The sequence below is a fragment of the Podarcis melisellensis genome (assembly GCF_964234715.1).
Source record: "Podarcis melisellensis genome assembly, chromosome: 7".
Lineage (NCBI taxonomy): Eukaryota > Metazoa > Chordata > Lepidosauria > Squamata > Lacertidae > Podarcis > Podarcis melisellensis.
Genome location: NC_138539.1, coordinates 79,853,687 through 79,878,984, shown reverse-complemented (window position 1 = coordinate 79,878,984; position 25,298 = coordinate 79,853,687). Strand labels below are relative to the sequence as shown.

At 44.0% G+C, this 25,298-nt stretch overlaps 1 protein-coding gene and 1 long non-coding RNA gene across 5 annotated transcripts in view; both read right to left on the bottom strand.

Moving 5' to 3' along the window:
- CTNNAL1 (catenin alpha like 1) overlaps positions 1–25,298 on the bottom strand; it is a 75,484-nt gene that overhangs the window by 19,299 nt on the left and 30,887 nt on the right. For all 4 annotated transcript variants that reach the window (XM_081920038.1, XM_081920037.1, XM_081920035.1 and 1 more), the window contains 9 exons: positions 17,975–18,164; positions 15,654–15,841; positions 14,961–15,080; positions 11,672–11,761; positions 10,674–10,844; positions 8,235–8,435; positions 5,613–5,699; positions 3,951–4,109; positions 1,359–1,451 (listed from right to left, as the gene is read on the bottom strand). In XM_081920038.1, the coding sequence (XP_081776164.1) occupies positions 1,359–1,451; positions 3,951–4,109; positions 5,613–5,699; positions 8,235–8,435; positions 10,674–10,844; positions 11,672–11,761; positions 14,961–15,080; positions 15,654–15,841; positions 17,975–18,056 (1,191 nt within the window). In that variant the 5' untranslated portion in view covers positions 18,057–18,164. The remainder of the gene's footprint in view (positions 1–1,358; positions 1,452–3,950; positions 4,110–5,612; positions 5,700–8,234; positions 8,436–10,673; positions 10,845–11,671; positions 11,762–14,960; positions 15,081–15,653; positions 15,842–17,974; positions 18,165–25,298) is intronic.
- On the bottom strand, positions 6,242–8,219 carry LOC309374883. The gene is made up of 2 exons (XR_014170745.1): positions 7,055–8,219; positions 6,242–6,693 (listed from the first exon to the last, which is right to left on the bottom strand). It is a non-coding gene; the product is annotated as an uncharacterized lncRNA (long non-coding RNA).

Here is a 25,298-nt window from a genome sequence, read left to right as displayed (position 1 = left end):
TTGATGAACATTTGAATTCATATGTATTTCAGCTACATGTAATAGCCTTTTTTTCTATTTTGGTGTGATCTTATTCTTAGCAATTCTATAGCCTTGGCCATACAGTGTGATTTTTATTTTTTTACAGAAAGTAGCTTTAATGCTTTATACACTTAAAATATGTAGGCCTATACAATTATGTGTAACAGCATGTGAGGTGGCCTTGATTTAAACAGTTGACATTTCTATATTTTTATTTGGTGCCAGTAACTGGTTTTTGCAGTGCCATTCAATGGTACAAGGTGCCATTTAATATATTTAATGTTAATGGCTTCTTTTTTATATGTATGCATATAGTTTTGTTCATCAAGCTATGTTTTAGTCACCAAAACAGTTATTAAGTGTTACAGCAATTAGAAGCACAAGATAGCCTATTACTGAATTTACTTGTATCAAACCTTAACATGCCAATTGTATTTTTTTACTTGTTCTAATGGAACAACATGTTCTAATGGAAGAATAAAATATGATTTAATTACTGAGTTTCCTTATACCAAACCTTAACATGACAATTACTGGTGCCATCACCTTAGAAAGGTTTAAAGCGCATTAAAATTATATCATTTTCAATGCATTAAAATGAACATTCTCCTATTTTAAATGAAAATTCTTTAATATTCTCATTAATCGAGAATATTCTTCAAAGGATTATTCTTGAGAATTTAACATCACTAGTTTGGAGTGCCAAGAGCAGGAACGGAATCTGTTCACAGCTGCAAAAGTGCTCACTGCTAGGCTCCTTCACAAAGGATGCCGCTTAAAAATATGGCATACTATACGAAAGGAACTAAGAGATAGTGAAATAGAAAAAGAGATATTAAATTGGTCTCCTTTTGTAAAGTCCATGTAGACTGGGAGTAATACCGATGGTACCTCGGGTTACATACGATTCTGGTTACATACGCTTCTGGTTACAGACTCCGCTAACCCAGAAATATTACCTCAGGTTAAGAACTTTGCTTCAGGATGAGAACAGAAATCGTGCGGCGGCAGCAGGAGGCCCTAAAGTGGTGCTTCAGGTTAAGAACAGTTTCAGGTTAAGAACTGCCCTCCGGAACGAATTAAGTACATAACCAGAGGTACCACTGTATAAATCAATTTAATCTGATCTGCTAGATGAAGGAAATCAGCTTGAATGTGTAATGACTGATGAGCAGGTAACATCAGAACTCGTCAATTTGATACAGGGGGAAAAAAATCTGTAGCAGCGATAGAAGCTAAGCTGTTGCTAGTGGTCATCACCCAAAATGAGATACCGCAAGCACACATCTGGCTTGAAAGCATCTCTTTCAACACCGCAAGGTAAAAATCACACCTACCTGAGGCCCCGTCACGTGAAAAGTGTCTTCTGCATGTAGACAAGTAATTTCCAGTGGCTCTGTTCCGGAGACATGCCTCAATAAATGACATATCTAGGAAACGAAGCAGGAAAAGCCACCTACCAATTATGGGATTGTTATGGAAAGACAACGTAGAAATTACATTGGTGCCAAATGAAAGCTTTTAGAATTCAGAAACTGCTGATGATAACCTGGATCTCTGCTGAACGGCTAAAAAGCTAAGGGGAGAGGAGCAGTGATTGACCTTCCTGCCCCTCCATCACTTGTCTCCTGAACTCTGGTCCCCTAGACCTTTCTCTTTGCCTCAGCTGGTGCAAATGTGCAGCTGGGCAGCCAGGCTAAGGGCTAATCTTATCTGTCTCCTCCAATTCTCTCCCTCCTCCTCCTGCTCCTTAGACATTTGACATTGAAATCCAGCATGCGATTATTCCAGCTTGGCCCCTGAACATGCTTAGCATTCCTGCATTGCCGCAGGTTGTTCTAGAATGATGAACCTCCCAACTCTACAATTCTACAATGCGCCCACCTAAATCAATAGCACTGGAAGCTTGGCTGCAGTGGCCTCACAGTCATTTTGCACAGTGTTGATTCTAGAGCCATAATACACTAAGGTTTCACTACAGCACCACTTTGTAGAACGAGGCAGAGAGGCAGCATATATATAAAATAAACACTCCCCAACTAAAGTGACCCACCTACAAGGTCTGTTGCCCCATATGAGATTTCTCCTTTCAACTCTAAGGGTGGTAACAGAGGTGGTACCTCCTAGGAAGCCACATCTGGACCAGGAACATACCCTAAGAACATGATTTGCAACTCTGAATTGCATTACAAGAGGCAACAACAGCTACCAGCATAGTGCATTCTACCTCCACTGACAGAATGTGTAAAGGACCCCTGGACAGTTAAGTCCAGTCAAAGGCAACTATGGGGTTGCGGTGCTCATCTCGCTTTCAGGCCGAGGGAGCCGGCATTGGTCCACAGACAGCTTTCAGGGTCATGTGGCCAGCAGGACTAAACCGCTTCTGGCACAACGGAATAATAATAATAATAATAATTATTATTATTATTATTATTATTATTATTATTATTATTATTATTATTATTATTTATACCCCGTCCATCTGGTTGGGCTTCCCCAGCCACTCTGGACGGCTTCCCAAAAAAATATTAAAATACTGTAATATATCAAACATTAAAAGCTTCCCTAAACAGGGCTGCCTTCAGATGTCTTCTAAAAGTCTGGTAGTTGTTCTCTTTGACATCTGTTGGGAGGGCGTTCCACAGGGAAGGCGCCACTACCGAGAAGGCCCTCTGCCTGGTTCCCTGTAACTTGGCTTCTCGCAGTGAGGGAACCGCCAGAAGGCCCTTGGAGCTGGACCGCAGTGTCCGGGTAGAACGATGGGGGTGGAGACGCTCCTTCAGATATACTGGACCGAGGCCGTTTAGGGATTTAAAGGTCAGCACCAACACTTTGAATTGTGCTCGGAAACGTACTGGGAGCCAATGTAGGTCTTTCTGCATTGTTTATCTTCCCGTTGGAGTGGTACCTATTTAACTTCTTGCACTTTGATGTGCTTTCAAACTGCTAGGTGGGCAGGGGCTGGGACTGAGCAATGGGAGCTCACCCTTTCGCAGGGATTCAAACCGCCGCCCTTCTGATTGGCAAGCCCAAGAAGCTCAGTGGTTTAGACCACAGCGCCACCCACGTCCCACTGTCGGATTGTGTATGCTTTTGAGTGACAGTTGCTCAGAATCACACATGGGGAGTTTGTTGTTGCGCTCAAGGTCTGCTTGTTCGGCATTCCAAAGGCATCTGTTTGGCCACGGTGAGACCAGAATAGTGGAGTAGGTGAGCCACTGGCCTAATGCTGTGGCCGAAAGAAAAAAGTTGGGGAGAACCACTGGCCTAATACAAGGCTCCTCTTACTTTTTTTTTAATGCTGTGCTACGTATGTTAGGGAAGGGACGCGGGTGGCGCTGTGGGTTAAACCACAGAGCCTAGGACTTGCCGATCAGAAAGTCGCGGTTCGAATCCGCACGACGGAGTGAGCTCCCGTTGCTTGATCCCAGCTCCTGCCAACCTAGCAGTTCAAAAACACATCAAAGTGCAAGTAGATAAATAGGTACCACTCTGGCGGGAAGGTAAACAGCGTTTCCGTGCGCTGCTCTGGTTCCCAAGAAGCGGCTTAGCCATGCTGCACACATGACCCAGAAGCTGTACACCGGCTCCCTCAGCCAATAAAGCGAGATGAGCACTGCAACCCCAGAGTCGGCCACGACTGGACCTAATGGTCAGGGGTCCCTTTACCTTTATGTTAATGTGCTCCCCCATCTCTGAGCCCAGGCAAAGCACAGAACAGGCAAACTTGAGAACCGTGGTACTGCAAGGCCTAACAGCCTAGTCAACTGATGCCCCAGCCCTGGGGTGTGGGGGCATGGGCATGCATGTGGAGTCGGAACCTGCACAAATTTCACAGGTGTGCCCCAAACCGACAAAAACTCAAGACCGCTTTAAATCTTAATATTAAAACATTTTTGAACATGTTCATGAACATGATGCCAACTTACTTCAATTAACTGTTCTTTCTGTTCAGAGAGCTTACAGCTGTGTTCTGCAACTGCCTCTATGTTTCCTTCTGTCCCGCAGATCTTCAGAGCTTTCAGAACAAGGTGGTCAGAATGGTATTTTATCACGTCTGCTGCGACAGATGTTGCTGCACTGTGAAGCTTTGATATATATATATATTGGGGGGAGGAGGAGGAGAAAGAAAGAAAGAAAGAAAGAAAGAAAGAAAGAAAGAAAGAAAGAAAGAAAGAAAGAAAGAAAGAAAGAAAGAAAGGAAACCAGTAGGTTACAACACCAGATTGCCTGTGGTGGACAATTCAGAGCAAATTAAGACTGGGCGAGATGTACAAAACTTCCATCATTATGCATCATTCTTTTTCCAATTCCTCATCACAAAAAAAGAATTAAAGAATTGCGATCAGTCTCACAGAGTGTGGTGGGGCAGAGATGTTTGCCCGACCTCCCGGAGTTGTTGCTGGCTACCCAGAAGCTGAGGGATGAGGCAGCAGTGCATTGGGGACATTGCTGTGCCCGCACAACTACAGGAACAATGGGTTGGCTCCACCAGAGCACTTGTGCTGAACTGCCTTCCCCACCACATCATCCCTCCCAGTAAGCAGCAGCAACTCACCTCCCAGGTCAGTTAAGCATCTCCAACCTAACCTTCCCTCCATTACTGGTTGTTGTGTTTAACTGTAAACTGATGTGTCTTATTTTTCCATGCATATGTCTAGCTGTCCTTCCTAAAGTGAGCTCAGAGCGGCTTACCTGGGGCTCCCAAAAACACCCTGACTGGCACTTAGGTTCAATAAGGCGCTACCAGAGCATGCACTGGGAAATAAACTACACAAGAATAAAACCTGAGCCATGCGAGTCTGAATTCTAAAATATTACTTAGCAATGTGTGTATTCAGGTCATGCTAGCAGGCTTCTATGCAGGTAATTACTTAAGATAACCTCACAATATAAAATTTAAAAAATCCTTCCAGTAGCACCTTAAAGGTAAAGGGACCCCTGACCATTAGGTCCAGTCGTGACCGACTCTGGGGTTGCGGCGCTCATCTCGCTTTATTGGCTGAGGGAGCCGACGTACAGCTTCCGGGTCATGTGGCCAGCATGACTAAGCCGCTTCTGGTGAACCAGAGCAGCGCACGGAAACGCCGTTTACCTTCCCGCCGGAGTGGTGCCTATTTATCTACTTGCACTTTGACGTGCTTTTGAACTGCTAGGTGGGCAGGAGCAGGGACCGAGCAACGAGAGCTCACCCCGTCGCGGGGATTCGAACCGCCGACCTTCTGATTGGCAAGTCCTAGGCTCTGTGGTTTAACCCACAGCGTATGAGCTTTCGTGTACATGAACACTTCTTCAGATACTTCTTTGTGTGCATGTACATGAAAGCTCATACCAATAACAAACTTAGCTGGTCTCTAAGGTGCTACTGGAAGGAATTTTTTTATTTTGTTTCGACTACAGCAGACCAACATGGCTACCTACTTATATCTTGCAATATAAAAAAAGGCTCAAGTGGTAGATTCAATTAGTTGGAACTACCATCACATGATTATATATCTGCTGAGCCAAGGATTTGTTTTTCAGAAAGTTACACATATCAAAGCCCAAGAAGCTCCCGAAATTTACTGCAGATTGTACTGAATTGCACTTACTTCTCTCTGAAGCTCGGTCATGCATTGACACATTTTTAATATCGCTACTTCCAGGTCTTCCGTGACATCCTTTTTCCTCTGACTTTGCTGGAGAGAAACAATCCCAATCCCGCAGGATGGGTTTTTAGGCAATTCAGTCGTTCAAACAATTCACCGTCATAATCATAATTCAAACATGGGTTTGCAAGTAAAAGGTGCCGCCCTATGCATACTGGTTTGGAACTTAAGCTTCCTGAACAAAGTAAGACTTTTCTTTGGAGTAAGCAGGGACAGGGATTCAATAATAATAATAATAATAATAATAATAATAATAATAATAATAATAATAATAATAATAATAATTTAGTATTTATACCCCGCCCATCTGGCTGAGTTTCCCCAGTCACTCTGGGCGGCTTCCAATCAAGTGTTAAAAACAATACAGCATTAAATATTAAAAACTTCCCTAAACCCTCAGGGTTTCTTCTAATTCTACAATTCCACGATACAAGGGTTCGACTATATACGTCCTGCTTTTTCCAGCATGCTTCTCTGTCACAGAATTAAAGATACAGAGCAATCCACTTTGCTTCTGTTAGACAAGAATTTGTTAGCCAGTCCTGACCATGTGACTTGTTTGTTGTGTTAAAAACAAGGTAAAACCCTGGATGGTTAAGTCCAGTCAAAGGCGACTATGGGGTTGCGGCGCTCATCTCGCTTTCAGGCAGAGGGAGCCGACGTTTGTCCGCAGACAGCTTTCCGGGTCATGTGGCTAGCATGGCTAAACCGCTTCTGGCACAATGGGACACTGTGACGGAAACCAGAGCGCACTGAAACGCCGTTTACCTTCCCGTCGTAGCAGTACCAATTTATCTACTTGCACTGGCTTGCTTTCGAACTGCTAGGCTGGCAGGAACTGGGACAGCAACGGGAGCTCACCCGGTCGCGGGGATTCGAACCACCGACTTTCTGATCGGCAAGCCCAAGAGGCTCAGTGGTTTAGACCACAGCGCCACTCGTGTCCCTTCTGTTTGTTGTGCACGTTAGTGCAGCATAAAAGGTAAGCGTCCTGGAAACCCATGACATTATGTGCACCAGTGACCTTGGGCTAAAGGTAAAAGTAAAGGGACCCCTGACCATTAGGTCCAGTCGTGACCGACTCTGGGGTTGCGGCGCTCATCTCGCTTTATTGGCTGAGGGAGCCGGCGTACAGCTTCCGGGTCATGTGGCCAGCATGACTAAGCTGCTTTTGGCGAACCAGAGCAGCGCACGGAAACGCTGTTTACCTTCCCGCCAGAGCGGTACCTATTGATCTACTTGCACTTTGACGTGCTTTTGAACTGCTAGGTTGGCAGGAGCTGGGACCGAGCAACGGGAGCTCACCCCGTCGATTCGAACCGCCGACCTGATCAGCAAGTCCTAGGCTCTGTGGTTTAACCCACAGCGCCACCTGCGTCCCTGACCTTGGGCTGCTTGCTCTCTTATCCAAACCTACCCTGCAGGGTTTCTGTAAAATGACAGATTGGGGAAGAAACAGACCGTCTGTACTTACTGGAGGTGTGGCCCACAGTCCATTGGTAAAATAGTAAAAAGTAAACAAAAACATTTATAAAATGAAAGATCGCTCTACGTTCCGCAGTCCCCGCTCCCAGCCCAATGAGGAATCAACCCCCTGTGCAAACTAACCTAGGGGTAAGCTCAATTCAAACATGATTTTACAAGTTGGATTTACAGATCTAAAACAAACAACCAGCAGGCCAGATTAAGACTGGGTGGTCAGAAAAATAATGGTCCTTTATACTACAAATATGCATCACTCTGGTTAAAGGAACCAAAATCTGTTGTCTATGATACAAGCACCCATTGTGCCGCCATTTTACACCTTTTGTTGTGTCTTCACAAGAGGTGAAGCAGTTCACAAGAGGTGAAGCAGGTTAGGCCGAGAGTTGGATATTGACCCAAGTGAGCAAAACAATGAGTTATGTGAATTTAAATGCAAAACTGTACATACTCACAGTATTTATTTTTAGTTCATGAAAGTTTGTACCATAAACCTGAAGATAAAAATTTGTTTTTATGATACCACGAGTCTTATTTTGTGGTACATTATTCTATGTTTACCTTTTGGGGGAAAGGGGCCCTATTTTGGGAACTGCACCAAAGCCCCCAACCATCTTAATCCAGCCTCCATCCAAGGGGCCAGATTCGCATCTATTTAGCAATAGCCATGCTGTAACATCTGGTGCTCCCAAACCATATGTTGGGGCTACCAAGCCAATGTTAATGGAAAGGTTAATCAGACTCCAGAGGACAAATAAATATGTCCAATACAAGTGTATTTTTCTATATTAGCCAACAGTGAGAGGTGTGTGTGTTGTGTGTGTGTGTATCTGTGCACCTCCAATTATTAGTGTGTGTTTATATCTGGTTTGTAAACGACTGCAAAACACAACTAAACAAAACGTTTTTAAAAATCAATGGCAAGGATTATAATTAACTTATGATGTTTGCAATATTGTAATGGGATGTTATTAGGGTTATCAAATAAGCTGTTCTCTGCAAATTGCCCCTGAAGTGTATTTCTTTTCAAGCAAACGTAAATGAATCAGCAATGCTGGGGGGGGGGGGGAGAAAAAATCTTACAGCATACATCCACGCTGACACCAGCTGCTCCAGTTCCATCTTTGCTTGCTTGGACAGTTCCAAGATGCGCTCTCTGTTCTCGTGGCTAGTATAAGCAGAATCAGTAAAATCCTCTGTGTGCTCGAGGACAACACGTAGCATTGCCCGAAGATTTTCCTTTGACAGAAGATAAAGATTCTCCCGCAATCCTTCCACCTTATTCTGTGAAACAGGGCGGGGAGAACCATGAAGACACCTCAAAAAAATCATAGAAGACGAACAAGTGTACCATAATGGTTAAGAGCTGTGAATCAAGTACAGTGGTACCTCGGGTTACATACGCTTCAGGTTACATACGCTTCAGGTTACAGACTCCGCTAACCCAGAAATATTACCTCAGGTTAAGAACTTTGCTTCAGGAGAAGAACAGAAATCGTGGTCCGGCAGTGCGGAGGCCCCATTAGCTGAAGTGGTGCTTCAGGTTAAGAACAGTTTCAGGTTAAGAATGGACCTCCGGAACGAATTAGGTACTTGACCCGAGGTACCACTGTAGTCTGCAATTCAGATATAAAACCAATGTTGCCTTGGGAAGAAGCCACTGGTCCATCATGGCTTTGGGATTTCAACTATTAGTAGCATGACTCAGCCTAGCCAATGGCCAGAGACATGGGAGTTAACCCCAACAACATCCTGAGGGGCCACAGCTTCCCACCCCTGCCCTAGGCTTCTTATTATTTCCATATTGCTGGTGGGAGGGCAAACATTGACCAGGTTTACAGGCTGTTTTAAGGAAACAAAATTACCATGAAAATGAGGGCAACATACTTTGCAAACTCTACATGCCCAGAATTATATATTTCATCCCTGTCTTAAGATAGTGCTTAGGATCTTTCATTAAAGAATCTATAGGTGGCATCCAGGATCTTTGCATTGATTATTAATCTCCCACAATGTAATTTTACATACATGTACATGAACCAACCTGGTTCAACCTTCCTTTACTGGGCAGGATGCCATTTATATGTATTAACGGGTTTTTAGGTTTTTATTCTGTTGTAGCTTTGAACTGGTTCACATGCGCCAACTCCTAGGGAACGAGAAACTTTGCCCCCCCCCAATGTCTCCGCCCCTGGCACCTTGCAATATCATGCGCATGGCATCAGGATGTTGCGTGGCACCCATTTTATGGGCACTGCTTTTCATCTTTGCACTACTTTGTAGGCTGCCTTGGGTTACTTTTTGAAGAAAAAGAGGGAAATGATAAAATGCAAATAATAATAATTATATACACGACTCATTTACTTCAACCGTAATCAGTGCAGCAGGATGAAAATACACTTTTCTAAGACAATATACAAAAGAAATACAAGTGGCACATGAGGAATGCATGGCTATATTTCATCCAATGCCCTTGGGGATATGAATTTCAAAAGGTGGCAGAATTTAGTGGGATAATAAGAACAGAGGTGGGGAACCTGTGGCCATCCAGATGTTGTTGAGCTACAACTTCCACCGTTCCTAACCATTGGTCATGGCTGATGGGAGCTGGAGTCCAAGAATATCTGGACTCCAAATGCAACACTAACAGAACACAGGCAACATTCAACATTAATAGCTGTGCATAACACTGCCATATGAACCATGTGCCACTCCACAAGTAGCAATGGCTATCCATCCACCTCCAGAAAGGGGGGCAATGGGTTGAATGGTGGAAATTGGCGAAACCACAGCAACACCTACTCCATACAGTGACTATGTGGGGTAGCATCAACAATGTCATATTTCAAAGGACCATAACATGATGCTCTCTCTCATTCCCCCTATACAGAAGCCTCTCAAATTGGATTTGTCTTTATTTTAACTTAGAACACCTTCAGTAATATCATTCACAGCAGAAACTAATAATAATAGTAGTAGTAGTAGTAATAATAATAATAATATTTTTTATTTTTATTTTTACCCCGCCCTCCCTGGCCAAAACCAGGCTCAGAGCGGCTAACATCAAATATATAACACATTAACATAAAATCAGGCAATCAATTAAAATACATCCTAAAATCAGATCAGGATCAGAATAAAATCCAATCAGATGGCAACCCGCAGATTGGGGTTGGGGACCTTAAATACTCACTAGTGTTCTTGGGTTAATTTTTTTGAATTTTACTGCACGAAAGGCAGACAAAACTCTGGCACCTACTGCCAGTTATCTGGTATTTGAAACTGAACAGCATTCATTTTAGTTCTACACGCAGAGTTCCTTAATATATAAAGGGCCCTTAGTACCACTGTGGTTCCATGAAAGAGTGCCTCCTGTTTTCCCTTGGAGGAAAGGAAACTTCTATCGCCCTTCAATCCAAGTATACAGAAGGTGGTTTTCTGCTCATGTGTCTCCACCTAGGAATTTAATCCACACTCTCAAAACCAAAACTTAAACCCCCCCACACACTGTTTTGTCCTTACCTTGAATTCCTTGATGCCAGTATAGATGCTCACTGGGCCTGGTTCATTCTCTCCACTGGGTCGAGAGTCCGTTACAATCTCTATTACCTGCTCCAAAGCTAGTCTCATCCTGTGGAACACGGCTCCTTTGTTTACACGTGCTGATTCGCAGTCAGGATGTCTTAAACAGGTCTTGGAAACAAAGGTTGAAAATAATAATAAATAATAATAATAATAATTTATTATTTGTACCCCGCCCATCTGGCTGTGTTTCCCCAGCCACTCTGGGCGGCTTCCACAGAGACCAAAAATACACTAAAATGTCACACATTAAAAACTTCCCTGAACAGGGCTGCCTTAAGATGTCTTCTGAATGTCAGGTAGTTGTTTATCGCTTTGACATCTGATGGGAGGGCGTTCCATAGGGCGGGCGCCACTACTGAGAAGGCCCTCTTCCTGGTTCCCTGTAGCTTTGCTTCTCACAATGAAGGAACCGCCAGAAGGCCCTCGGCGCTGGACCTCAGCGTCCAGGCAGAACAATGGGGGTGGAGACGCTCCTTCAGGTATTATCCAGGCGTCTCTGTGCAGTCTGCAGGCAGGGGCAGACTTTGGCCTTTCAAATTTCAGCAGCGCCCTGCGCAAGGCCAAAATTCTGCGCCTTCCGGCCTCTCGCCTCCAATTCTGCGCGTACACTACACCTTCAAGATTTGTGGCACCCTGCGCCCTCTGCCCCGGCTCAGCTCCCGGTACAGGGGAACCAGAGGCACCGCCCTAAATCAGCTTCTGCTGCAGGGAAGAATCTCTCTATCCTCTGCTTCCTTCCCTCAAGCAAAATAGTCAAGGCTGCTTATCAATCCCACCAACTAGTCTGCCATTGCATTTGTCAACACTGCCTTTTGGAAAGCCCTCTAGCCTCCCTATGCGTTGGCTGGTGTTGCTTCAGTCAATTTCTTCTCTGCTGCAGCAAAGAGGCTCCCAAAATCTTTGCTCTGCTAATGTCACATGAGTAAAGGAGTTACCTTGGAAGCAGTGAGAAGCATCATGGTACATTTCTCGAGAATAGCCCTTGCAGCTGCCATCTTGGCCTTTTTCTTTTCGTCTTTCAGATCCTAAGGAAAGAAAACGACAACACTCTTGGTGGATAGCCAGTCAAAGAGCTTAGCTACTTCCTTATCTAATGACGAGGTATTTGGACAGCTTTTCTGTAAAATTCGGGTGGAATTAAACATTATGGCTGAACTCTTATTATCTGTTTGCAGGCTTCAGATATATCTACACCACCAACCTACATAGTTTTTAGTACAGATTAACTGTTGTGGCTCTCCAGCCCAGCACCCTGAGAACTGTAGTTTGATGAAGCGTTAATCCTGTACTAGAGATCTCCAGCCCTCTCACAGAACTAGTTTCCTCGGCTATCTGTGGAGAGAGGATAACTGTTAGACTAGCTTAACTCTGTGAATTAACTCATCTGAGATAGATCCCATATCTCTGACACCTGAAAGCATTTGATAGATTAAGGTAATACAGTGGTACCTTGGATTACATACGCTTCAGGTTACAGACTCCGCTAACCCAGAAATGGTACCTCGGGTTAAGAACTTTGCTTCAGGATGAGAACAGAAATCGTGCTCCGGCGGCGCGGCGGCAGCAGGAGGCCCCATTAGCTAAAGTGGTGCTTCAGGTTAAGAACAGTTTCAGGTTAAGAACAGACCTACGGAATGAATTAAGTACTTAACCTGAGGTACCACTGTACTTGAAACGTCCTCCTATAATACGATAGACTCTACTGATAAATAAAATCCAAACGACTCAAAATGTAAAATGTGCTGTAATAAGGCAAACATGTTAAAGACACCTTTGGACTTCTGGGTCTTCACTGTTTTAAGATTTACTGACTGATGCAGTTCAACTGTCTTGTCTTTGAAGCTGTATCAGTTTGAGCATGTGTGCCTTTGCCATATAAATCGCCAAGCTACCATGAAATGCGCAATCTCCGTTGAATCACAAATGTTCTTTCACGGAGGAAATATATAAAACATCACATATTTGTCTGCCTTGTTTTGCATTCCATGGGATCTCTCCGGAAGCAACCACAGCCACATGACCCTGTTTAAGCAAGGCTGTGGGGGTGGGGTGGAGGCAACCTTCTGGTTTTGCCTCAGGTGGCAAAAACAAGATGGGCTGCCCTTGACCCAAAGGAAGGAGCAAGTGTCTTGCAGAAAATGGGGCAAGGAAAAGACACAAGAAGGGGGAAATCATAAAGAGACAGAACAAAATCCACAAACCTTGGGGTCAGGAGAAGCTATATGCTGTGGGGTTTGAGGGTAGTGAATAAAAGTACAGTGGTACCTCAGGTTAAGTACTTAATTCGTTCCGGAGGTCCGTACTTAACCTGAAACTCTTCTTAACCTGAAGCACCACTTTAGCTAATGGGGCCTCCTGCTGCCGCCGGAGCATGATTTCTGTTCTCATCCTGAAGCAAAGTTCTTAACCTGAAGCACTATTTCTGGGTTAGCGGAGTCTGTAACCTGAAGCGTATGTAACCTGAAGCGTATGTAACCCGAGGTACCACTGTAGTAGGGAAGCTGATCAAGAGGCAGCGAGGCTGAAGGAAATGGCTGCTAGGCCGATACTGTGATACAGGAATCCTGCCAAGTTGCGGCTTCCACTGTTTATTGTGAACTAGCAATCCACGTGGGATCTATTACCAGCAATCAAAGACAAATATGGAATCCAGATAATGGAAACAAACCCACATGGGTCTTTGATTATGTAAAGTCACCCTCCGTAATTGGAGCACAAATAGTTTGATTTCCTTATTAAGGTCGCCTAGAGTACGCTGGAGCTGTTTTCATTCATGTCTATTTGATCGGGTGATTCACACCTCTCGTTCCATTTCAAGGCTCGTTCACCAGCTTGTCTCATTCTAAAGAAGTCCACTTCATATACAGATATCCCTTGCCAAAAATGGTTGTAGGAATGTATGAACCCCCTTGCTAGATCATATCAAAGGTCCATCCAGGCCACATCCTGTTTCTAAAAATATCAAGCCAGATGCCTCTAGGATATATGAATGCAGGACACGGAAGCAGAAACTACCTTCCCCAACTATTTGTCTCAGCCACCTGCCATTCAGAGGTATACTGCCTATGAACCTGACAGTTCCATTTAGCAGGCTTCACCAACATGGAGCCCACCAAATATTTTGAACTGCAACCCCCATCAGCCCCAGATGGAGGGCACCAGTTAGTGAAGACTGCATTTAGCTCTCAGCCAAGGACAGCCAAATGAAATCTCAATGTTCCTAAAGAGCTTTATGCCTTAAGATACCCAATAAGTTGCCCAGCTGTGCAAAGTAGCCTACACTGCGGCAGCTAGACTGGTGACTTGGGGCGGCCACCAAGACCACATAACACCGGTCTTGAAAGACCTACATTGGCTCTCAGTACGTTTCTGAGCACAATTCAAAGTGTAGGTGTTGACCTTTAAAGCCCTAAATGGCCTCGGCCCAGTATACTTGAAGGAGCGTCTCCACCCCCATCGTTCTATCCAGCGCCGAGGGCCTTCTGTCGGTTCCCTCATTGCGAAAAGTAAAGCTACAGGGAACCAGGCAGAGGGCCTTCTCGGTAGTGGAGCCTGCCCTGTGGAACGCCCTCCCATCAGATGTCAAAGAGATAAACAACTACCTAACGTTTAGAAGACATCTGATGGCAGCCCTGTTCAGGGAAGTTTTTAATCTGTGACATTTTAATGTATTTTTAATCTTTGTTGGAAGCCGCCCAGAGTGGCTGGGGAAACCCAGCCAGATGGGCGGGGTACAAATGGCCGTGTTCAGATGATGAAATCTTCGCCTAGTAAGCTAAGGTATGGATGAACTACCTGCACCCGTACACTGCTGCTTCGCTCCTCCCTTCAGGCGAGTGGGAAAGCAAGCCAGGAAGCTGCAGCCAACTATAGCTTCTCATTACATCTGGCCCAGCAAACTATGGTTAATGGCTTAGGGGCATGCTGGCAGCTTGGACCTAACAGGAAGCCATGGTTGACTGCAGTTTCCTGGCTTGTTGTCCCTCCAGCATAAAGGGAGCAGTGAAACAGCTGTGTGTAGGTACATAAAGCTCATATGCTGAGAAATGGATATTCAAATACAGCCACTAAATAGCAAGTGTGAGTTTTTAATGTGGCAGAACAGATGACTGTTCCTCTCCTATGGAAGCAGGCAGGGGGGAAACACAGTACTTTGCTTAAATACACTTCATTTATTTGCTTTTTTTTAAAGCACAGGGCAGCAGGCTTTCTTGCAATACTTACATTTTGTCGGTCTCCAGTTAGATGGGCAAACTCCACCATTTCATTTCCAAACTGACTGAATATTTGCACAAATTCCTGAAAACTACTCACTCTCTCTAGCTGTTCCATTGTTACAAGGACCTACCAAACAAATTTAAGAAAGCTATCAATGACATACCTATAACATCACTGGTAAAGAGAGAAAAAAATTTCTCTGAAACATTTAGTTTTGCATTTTAGACGCAATAATTCTTTTCTTATGTTATTTGGCTACCCAACTCAAGTCAGTTATTCCTATTGCAAGTCTCTTTTCACTTTTTGATTCCAAAATGTAGCTCAACTACCAACCTATCTGGTCATTTATGTTCATTTATTCCCATTGTAGCACCAAGAAATCCAATTCTGTGGTTTGCTGTGTAGCAGTTACATATTAAATGGGGGGTATTATTACTCAAAAAACAGCTAATACATAATTGATACAATCTGAGTTACCGTAAATACAGGCATAAAGTCCACTTTGCTGACACACGAGGAATGGAACCCCTGCGCAAAACGGTCACCGTCTGTACATCTGGGTCCAATTTATTTAGCTAGCTCCCATTGAATTCAACTGCATTTTAAAGAATGCTATCAGTCCTATACAAAGCCTCATTCTTACTCAACTCGTTCAGTCACGCAAGCATGAAGTGCCCGTATTCAGAAAACCTTGAATACCTTGTTTCTAGAAGTTATAATTTGCTTAATAACTATTCTGTCGGCCAACACCAACACTTTAGTCACTGAAGAAAGCAACAATCTTGCAGCTTTTACCACTCCTGTTTTGTCCGTGAAAATTGTTATCTGGCCATCAGATTCTGGGTGGTCCATGGTAGCCACATCTGTAAGCTGTGCTATCGTCTCACCTACAAATTAAGCAAAGTACAGCAATTAAAGCAGATTCAGAGCGATTTTGAGTACAGTCGTAGCTTGGAAGTCAAATGGAATCCATTCTGGAAGTCTGTTAAACTTCCAAAGTGTTTTACTTCCAAAGCGTGGCTTCTGATTGGCTGCAGGAAGCTCCTGCAGCCAATTGGAAGCCGTGGAAAGCTCCTGCAGCCAATTGGAAGTCGCCAGACATTCGGCTTCCAAAAGAACGTTCGAAAACTAGAACAGTCACTTCTGCGTTTTGATCATTCAGGAACCAAAACATTCAGGAACTAGGCTGTTCGAAAACCAAGGTACGGCTGTATTGAGGAGTGTACGCCATCTTAAATCAACAGCGCTAAAGGTCTAGGGACAAATAACTGGCGAAGGAAATGCAAATCTCCTCATCCCCTATTATTCCCAGCCCACTCCCAAATCACTCTAATGCTCGAATGATGATAATTAAGCTATCACAGAGAGCCCCCCTGAAATCTGTCTTTGTATTCCTATTCAGATACCGCAGTATAGTCTCACAGACTGTACAACCCCTTGTTTTCCAGAAGCACATATTCACAATGCCTGTTTGGATTGGGGGCGGGGGAACTGTGTGAAAAGCAAGGGGTTTAAAAGGTGAAACAAGCGGCGACATTTTTTTTCTTTTCTCATTCTCCACACTTATACTAGGGGATAGATGGATCCTCTTAAGTCATTGGAAGTGTTCTTAGTTTTTGCTTCCACAATGCAAGCGTGTATATTGGGAGACTGGATATTTCTCTGTTTTCTAATTCAACCCATCATTCATTTTCATCTTTCATCATGATGAAGACTAGGTTTTCTGCCTCCCACAGTTGGTATTTTATTACTTGCTTCTCTCTTTTCAATTTTTTGACAGTACTGTCAGGTACCAACTCTACTTCTAACACCACTTTTGCAATATCTTCAGTCCCAAGTGCCTGTTTGTAAAAAAATAAAAAATAAATAAATAATTCTTCTTACGAGCTGAACTAGTTGTTTCCCAGTTTCCATCAATTCTATTTTAAAGCTCTGGAACTGAGCAGCTAGTTCTTTTGCAAAGTTTCATTCTGCATCAGTTTGAAAATCCCTGGGCTGTTTGGAAGAATAAGGTGCCGTTCTGTTTTCATTATTGATGAAGTGAGGCTCAATAATGCCTCCTTCTTTTTCTATTGTTTTAAAGTATAAAAGCAGGGTTCCTCCATTATTTTCTCAGGTCCTGGAAGCATGCCAGGCAAAAGCTTTCCTCTATAACCAGGCCTTGGCCTTGTAATCTGTGGGCTTTTAGAAGTGGGCAGGATGTTTTAAATGTATTTCTTTTTCCTCTTGGTTTTAATTGATCTATGTGGAGCTTTCTCTTTGTCTGCTTATTTGTTTGGTTGTAAGTTGCTTTGGGTTGCCCTGGGCAAGATCAAGTGACTAATCAATTCAAAATAATAATAATAATAATAATAACAATAATAATAATAATAATATCACAAAATGTTCAATTTCTATCTTTTTAATCATCAGAAGGGGTGTTTATTGCAAGGCTGTTTTGTGAGCAGAGGTCTCAAGTGATCATTTTATAGCCACACCGCTGGGGCAAGATTTTTTTGGGGGGTGGGGGTGGGCAAACTTTTTCATTCTCTAGTGCTTCACTCTCTGACTGGCCACCTTTCTACATCATCATTTAAAGAGTACAAGATGCAGTCACCCCCAATTTAGGTGCCTAGACACCTGGGACGTCCTTCCAGCCAACGCAATCATTACCACAGTCTCTATTTTACATAATCACGTAAGGATTATCCCTGAGGAGCTGGGTCACTCCACAATTTCTCCAGGTTAATGCTTCACTTTACCCAACTTGCTATATGCCAGTAATCAACAGAAGGAGTTAGTACAATTTCAGCAAAAAAGTAGACATCCTAGCTAGAAGAAATCCCAGTAGATATGAGCACTGCTCCAAATACTAAAAAGATTATAAACTGCAACTCTTCCTTGCCGGCCAAATCAACACCCAATGGCTTTAATCACCACCTCTCAAGCTATCTTTAGCAGCTGGAAGAAAGAAGCATTTTCTGGGGTTCTCAGAGCAGAGATGATGGCAAGCTTCTGATGCTCTAAAAATACCCACTTACCTGCTTGCTTTGCTTCAGTGCAGGCAACCTTCATTTCCTCTTTCAACTCTTGGTTTTCATTGGCTATAGCTTCGCCGACCATGACAAATCTCCCAACAGCCAGTTTTACGGCTTGGCCCACTTGCTGGACCGCTCTCAAAGTCTTGTCTGACTTCTTTGGCTTATCCTTATGGTTAATGAGGGTGGTTATCTGAAAGCAAAAACATTTATCAGTTAAAATTACACATTAAACAGCGTGTCGGCATGTCTTGAGAAGCTCAACTCAAAACAATAATAGACAATGGGGGGGGGAAAGAAAAACTATATTTACGTGAGAGATATTTATTTTTTAGAATGCACCCTAGCTGTGTGACTGTGATGTTTTAAACCGTTTTTAAATACAGTCATATCTTGGGTTGAATGTGCTTTGGGATGAGCGCGTTTGAGTTGCGCACCACGGCAACCCGGAAGTAATGGAGCGCGTTACTTCTGGGTTTCGCTGCTTGCGCATGCGCAATGCTCAAAATGACGTCACGCGCATGCGCAGAAGCGGCGAAAAGCGACACGCGTGTGCGGAGACGTGCTGTCACTGGTTACATTTGCTTTTATATGTGAACGGGGCTCCGGAACGGATCCCGTTCGCATCTAGAGGTACCACTGTATTGTATTGTTAAAATCACTGCAACCCACCCTAGGATGTTACGGTGAACGGTGGATAAGTAATCAAATTAATCATCATCATTTGATGAAGTAAGGTTTTAGACCATGCCACAACAAATGTTTTGGGAACTTAGAAAGTGGCCTTATACTGACTGGCAGCAGGTTGGCTTAGCATCACCAGGGGCGCATCTAGGGATTGGCTCCCGCCAAGAGCGCAAGAAGCACAGTAGCACTCAAGAATCGCGAAGGAAGACAAGAGAGAGCCAGTAACTGCCAAGGGCACAAGGAACAGGTGCATGTACATATGCTGGTATAGCTCCATGCCAAGGGTGCCTAGGTATGCCTCTAGAACACAAGTAATATAATTCATGATGTTGATGGTCCATATGGAGGCCCAATTCAGATTATGTCTCCTCACCCCCCAAAAAAAGATCAGGCATACACGCACACAGTTTTCACAACTTAGACTTGACGTTTTACATTAGGTGTATGGCAAAGGGAGATCACACCCTCCTTGTGAAGGGAGTCATTGGCCCAGGAAATGTATGAACTGGGCCTAACATAGCTATTCTTCCAGAATGTACATGATGTGTCTTTCAAGCACAGGAAGTCCTCAACCTCCGCAGGGGTTACGTTCCAGGGATCACACCTAAATTGTGTATGGTCAAAACACGTTAGGTGCAACAGCGAGTGGGATTGCCAAAGTCTTTTCTTCCGGGTGCCCGCTTCCCTTTCTGCCTCCCTTTTAATTTTAATTTTTTTGCCAAGTGTGTAAAGCTGAATGAGCACAAGTTAAATGTGCGTGAGCTCACTGTACCGCGGTCAAAGCAATTCAGTGGCTTTTTACACCTGAAAACTAAGGGCTACTTCATGTGTCAACTACTTTCCCCTATTAAAATAATGTGTGAACATTTTTGTGTGTGCAAGTGACACAAACTCTGGGGAGTCATAGGCAATCGTGGCTTCCCAAGGCAGTTAAAAAAAGGGCTGCACAACTCGTGTATGCTACAGTCTGCATGTAGGTATCACACATTTTCCTAGACAGAAAGCCCTTGCATGAGCTACACTCCTGGGATTAAAACTGTAACTGGAACCCTTCTAACACAATATTTTAGCTTAATGCAACATGAATAACACCTAACCTCTGTTTATATTTGCACCCATGAGTTACGTTCATTACCTAAAAGCTAAAATAACTTTATCTGTTAGAAACCAACAGTATATAAAAGTATAAGCAAAGCATTTATGGGTGCAAACCAAATAAAGTTCACACAATTCCAGATGAATATTCATCATGAATTAACGGCTTCTAATAATCTCTATCTCAATGTTTGAGTGTCATTTTTTTGTTTTGTTTCCAGTAGCTTATTTGTTACGCATGCTATCGCTAATGGGCAAAAGTTTTTCCTAAATAAATCTCCTCTTTCTTTGCAAGGAGACAACAGAGTCATAGAACCTCATATGATGTTTACGTGATCAGCTATCCTTGGATAACCAATAGTCTCCTGAAGCTCACATCAACCTCAGGCTACTTCACATTCATAAGGTAAAGGTACTGTTAGGTCCAGTTGTGAACTACTCTGGGGTTGCGGCACTCATCTCACACTATAAGCCGAGGGAGCTGGCATTTGTCCGCAGACAGCTTCCGGGTCATGTGGCCAGCATAACTAAGCCGCTTCTGGTGAACCAGAGCAGTACACGGAAACGCAGTTTACCTTCCCGCCGGAGTGGTACCTATTTATCTACTTGCACTTTGACATGCTTTCGAACTGCTAGGTGAGCAGGAGCGGGGACCGAGCAACGGGAGCTCACTCCGTCGCGGGGATTTGAACTGCCTACCTTCTGATTGGCAAGCCCAAGAGGCTCAGTGGTTTAGACCACAGCGCCACCTGCGTCCCTTCACATTCATATCATCATGTAAAGCTGGGGTGAGGGATTTCTGGCTCTCTAGAAATTGCAGGACCCCCCATTAGGTTCAGCCAGCATGGCCAAGGGTCAAGGAAGATAGGAATGCCACTATATAAAATAGAGTGTGTTCTGAAACGATGGAATTTGCTCTCTCAAGAGGCATTGGTGGCCAACAACTTCAATGTCTTTGAAAGAGGATTAGGCAAATTCATGGAGGACAAGGCTGCTATCCCCAGAGGGATATTTTCTTTCTCCACTCTTCTTATGTTCTCTAGGCACACAGTACAGAGGCAATTCAGTCAAATGGGTCAGGTTGAAGCAAAGCAGGATTCTGCTCAAATTTCCTTGAAGGAAGAGCAGGTATAAGATTGGCAATCTGTGAATGATCCATTAGGCCTAGTTTCTTACTGAGGTGGAAAACTTGTGTCTGGGCTGTACCGTTTCAGGCTGCGCATGGCGATTAACATGACTAAATGCTCCTCCGTACAAAAACACACCTCACTGCATGCCATGTAGGAAGCGAGTTTGTCAGAGACAGAATATGGTGGAACCATTGGCCCCAATGTTCTGTCCGGTGTAGGGATTTACTCATTTCTAATCGCAAGTCCTTCAAACATATGAGCCCCCATACGCAATCTGAAGTGATACACCGGTTTGCGATCTCAGTAAAATGTTCGTTTGACTCCCCACTCCTGAATACGTTATGTAAACAGATTAACAATCTTTTTTTAAAAAAACAACAACAACAGCAACACCACACCTCTGAACCTTGTTCGGACAAGAGATTGCATGTTTCCTTCTGCATCAACTAAATCTAGGCTTAAGATGTGATCCTAGAGCAGCAGTCAACGAAATAAACAAGGGTACATTTGCTTGCACTGAATAGTAAGTGAATGTGTTTTTATTTGGCACGGGGTCACCCCATTTGGCTTACTGGTGGCCAGTTGCTTCTTAAAAATGGGTTTGCATGTTGTGCCCTCCCCCTCTCCTCCATTCATGAGGTGACTTGAAAGGATGACAGGCCATGGACTAGTATCTCACCAGTCTCCCAAGTTCCTCCTCAATTCTTGTTTAAATCTCCGGCAAGAAATGAGCAGGTGTGTGTCTCCAATGCTTCTCTTTATTCATTTATTTTCTCTTCTGTGTTCCTTTTTCCTCATTCAGACCACGAGGCCTAAAACTGCCAAATATCAGGAGATGGCGATAAGAACCGAAAAATAAATACTAGATCTGGCTCCATCTGGTCCAACATTCCTGTCTCCAAACAGAGACTAAGCAGTCCTGTCTTGCCTCCATCATCTGGGAATTAGATGTGTACTGTCTCTGAATACGAGATCTAAGCTTACTTGGCTGAAGCCTGCTGGTAAACCTATCCAAACCAATAATAATACAGCTTAGAGCCGGCATACAGCTTCCAGGTCATGTGGCCAGCATGACTAAGCCGCTTCTGGCGAACCAGAGCAGCGCACAGAAACACCATTTACCTTCCCGCCGGAGTGGTACCTGTTTATCTACTTGCACTTTGATGTGCTTTTGAACTGCCAGGTTGGCAGGAGCAGGGACCAAGCAACAGGAGCTCACCCCGTCGCAGGGATTCGAACCGCCGCCCTTCTGATCGGCAAGCCCGAGGCTCTGTGGTTGAACTTACACTGAAGTAAATTGTGGGAAGCCCAATTCCTTTCTAGAAATAAGGAAAGAGAGGAGACTGATCTTCAGAGTACAATTCCCGGGCTTTCTCTCCTGTACAAACACTACTAAAATGTATGGAGGCAGCCCAAGAATTCAGGGCTGCTCTGTTCCCATTGATTTCAATGCCGTTGCTTCCCAATGGACTGTGCTCTTGGTTTACTCTTAATGAGAGTAAGTCTCATTGAACTCAATGGGGCCGACCTCTGAGTAAACATGCTGAGGAATGGCACTGCTAATAGGCCAAATGTTGACAAGCGCTGGTGGCTGGTGTTCGCATTACAGAAAGAGGAGTGAGAGGAGCAACCAAACATTTATGACATTGTACGGCAGAGTGGACATGGGGATACAGAACTGTGTGTCCTTCCGTCACCACAGGAAGCATGAAACCATAAAGATGAACTGAAGGCTTTCAGAAATCCAGGAAGGTGTCAGATACAACAGCAGCTGCCCCGAGATATCTTGTTCGTGGTAAGGTTTAATGAACCTTTCCAAAATCAAGCAAGAATAATTAGGTTGCCTCTCAAGCGTGGGCAAGTCTGTGCAGGCACAAATTAACTTATCTTCACGTTATTCAATACCCCTGCCCCAGATCACAGGGACAAGGAGGAAATTCTCTTTGGCAATAAGCCAAAGACCGGAAAAAATAAAAATAAAAATCTACTGAACTTTATGGGTTTTATTTTTAAAAAATAAAAAGCGCTTATTCCTTGCAACAAATATCTAGTTAGGCCATGTTAACATTTGTTTCAGAGCAAGTTGGCAAGCTATTAACATTCGTTACAGACCAATACAGGGTTGTTGTTGTTTTGCAATGATCTTTACGCCTCCTGTGTCCTGTGCATGATCTCATATAGCTGCAAGCAGCATGCGGTTTATGGAGTCCAACATTTCTAGGAATGTAAACATCAGGGGTTTTTTTTAATTACTGAAGTTTCTAGTCCACAAGATATACTTGTGTTCTGCATAATGGTTAGAAGGCAGTTAAACAGGTCTGGCCTTAAGATCTTCCTAGATGGAAGGCCATAACAGCCTACTGCAAGGTCCTTGGAGGGAGAACCGTAATAAACAAAATGTTCGTGACAGTGACAGCACAGCTTATTAATTTTATGTGGCTAAAAAGTAGAGCATTGTTGTGGCTCTACCCGGGATACATTTCTGACAGGACTCTTGGACTGCAATCCTATGCCTACTTATCTGTGGGAGTAAAGGTAAAGGACTCCTGGACGGTTAAGTCCAGTCAAAGGCGACTATGGGGTTGCGGCGCTCATCTCGCTTTCAGGCCGAAGCAGCCAGCGTTTGTCCACAGACAGCTTTCCATGTCAGGTGGCCAGCATGACTAAACTGCTTCTGGTGCAACAGAACACCATGACGGAAACCAGAGCACACGGAAAAGCCATTTACGTTCCTGACAGTGGTACCTATTTATCTACTTGCACTGGTGTGCTTTCAAACTGCTTAGGTTGGCAGAAGCTGGGACAGAGCAACGGGACCTCACCCGGTTGCGGGGATTCGAACTGCTGACCTTCTGATCGGCAAGCCCAAGAGGCTCAGTGGTTTAGACCACAGCCCCACTGAATTAAACGTGACTTACTTCTGAGTACAGGACTATATAGGATTGCACTGCCAGCGTTGCTCAAGTTGCCCCATCCTGATTTCAAACATTTCACCTCCAGCTCTAAACACTTCAACCCTAATTAGAAACTCTTCTAATTCTCTTTTGAGATGAATGGAACTTGCTAATCAGTGTTTTTAGTTATCACAACCATTAGCAACGATTCTGCTGTACGGGTGCACCATTGTACCAGCCAGATGAGAGCACATTCGAGGGGTGACTCTTCAGTTGTTCTGCCGCTGCTCACACAATTAAGAACCGCCAACAGAGCGAAATTAGCACGACTCTGGGAAGCCCAAAGGAAACATTCAAACTGACAAGTGTGTTAAACAGTCTGTTGCCAGCCAAAGCCTTGAGCTGCAGAGCTAATGGAGAAAGACAACGACAAAATTAAACTCAGGAGGCGAGAGGATAATTAGGAGCAGAAACTCCCCCCCCCCGGTCCCCGTCCCCCTGATTCAGCCACTGCAGCACACAACAAAAGACCTTCATCCAAAAAGAAACCCAGAATTATGCATTTTCTTGAAGAGTCCTGGTGCGTCCAAAACATCACAAAGGGAAAACAAAGCAACTGGCTATTTTAAGCTCTGGGATTTACGACCCTATGGGTATCTCCACTGAATGTCCACAGTATAGTTTGTTCACTTTCACCTGCGGTTCACAGAATCATAGAGTTCGAAGGGAGCACGAGGGTCATTTAGTCCAACCCCCTGCAATGCAGGAATCTTTGGCCCAATGTGGGACTCGAATCCAGAACCCTGAAATTAAGAGTCTCCCACTTTACCGACATGTAAATAAAAGCGTCGTGTTTGTTTGTTTAGATGCCCTCCTGGTAACTGATACTAAATTTCTGCCCTCTTATTCAGCCATTGTGTGTTTGTGCCGTGAGGCAAAAGCCACTTCTCAAAATCACCCAAATCCTTCGAAAATCACCTTTTAGCCGAAGTTGAGGAAGCAGAACAATACCCTCAAGAGAAAGGGGGTGGAAATGTTTCACACAGGGCAGGCAGAATAAACCATCTGCTCCACATTCTCACGCCCAGGCCTCTCGCTACTCACCAGGGAATAATAAAATCAACTTTAAGGTAGTTTACGGAATTAAACCTCACATATGCAGACCACTCATTGCCCCTCCAGGCACTCAGCCAAAATTATGACACAGAAGATAGCTCTTCCCATTTCTGGAACAGCAGACAAGAGCTTATCACATGCGCCCAGGAGGAAATGATACCAAACCAGAATGCCTGTTTTCTGACCAACTGCTAAATAACCCAGCCTTTGCTAGGAACAAAACGTTTTTAAAAGCTGAGAATAGATCAGTGATATCTCTAAATCATGTAATGTCTGCAAAAGGGGGGCATTTCGGAACAACCAGATCTCAGATACTGGTTTACACATGAAGATGCTTTATATCCCTTTTTTTTAAAAAAACGACAGCAACAGCAACTGTGTCTAAATCACAGCACAGCTGCACAT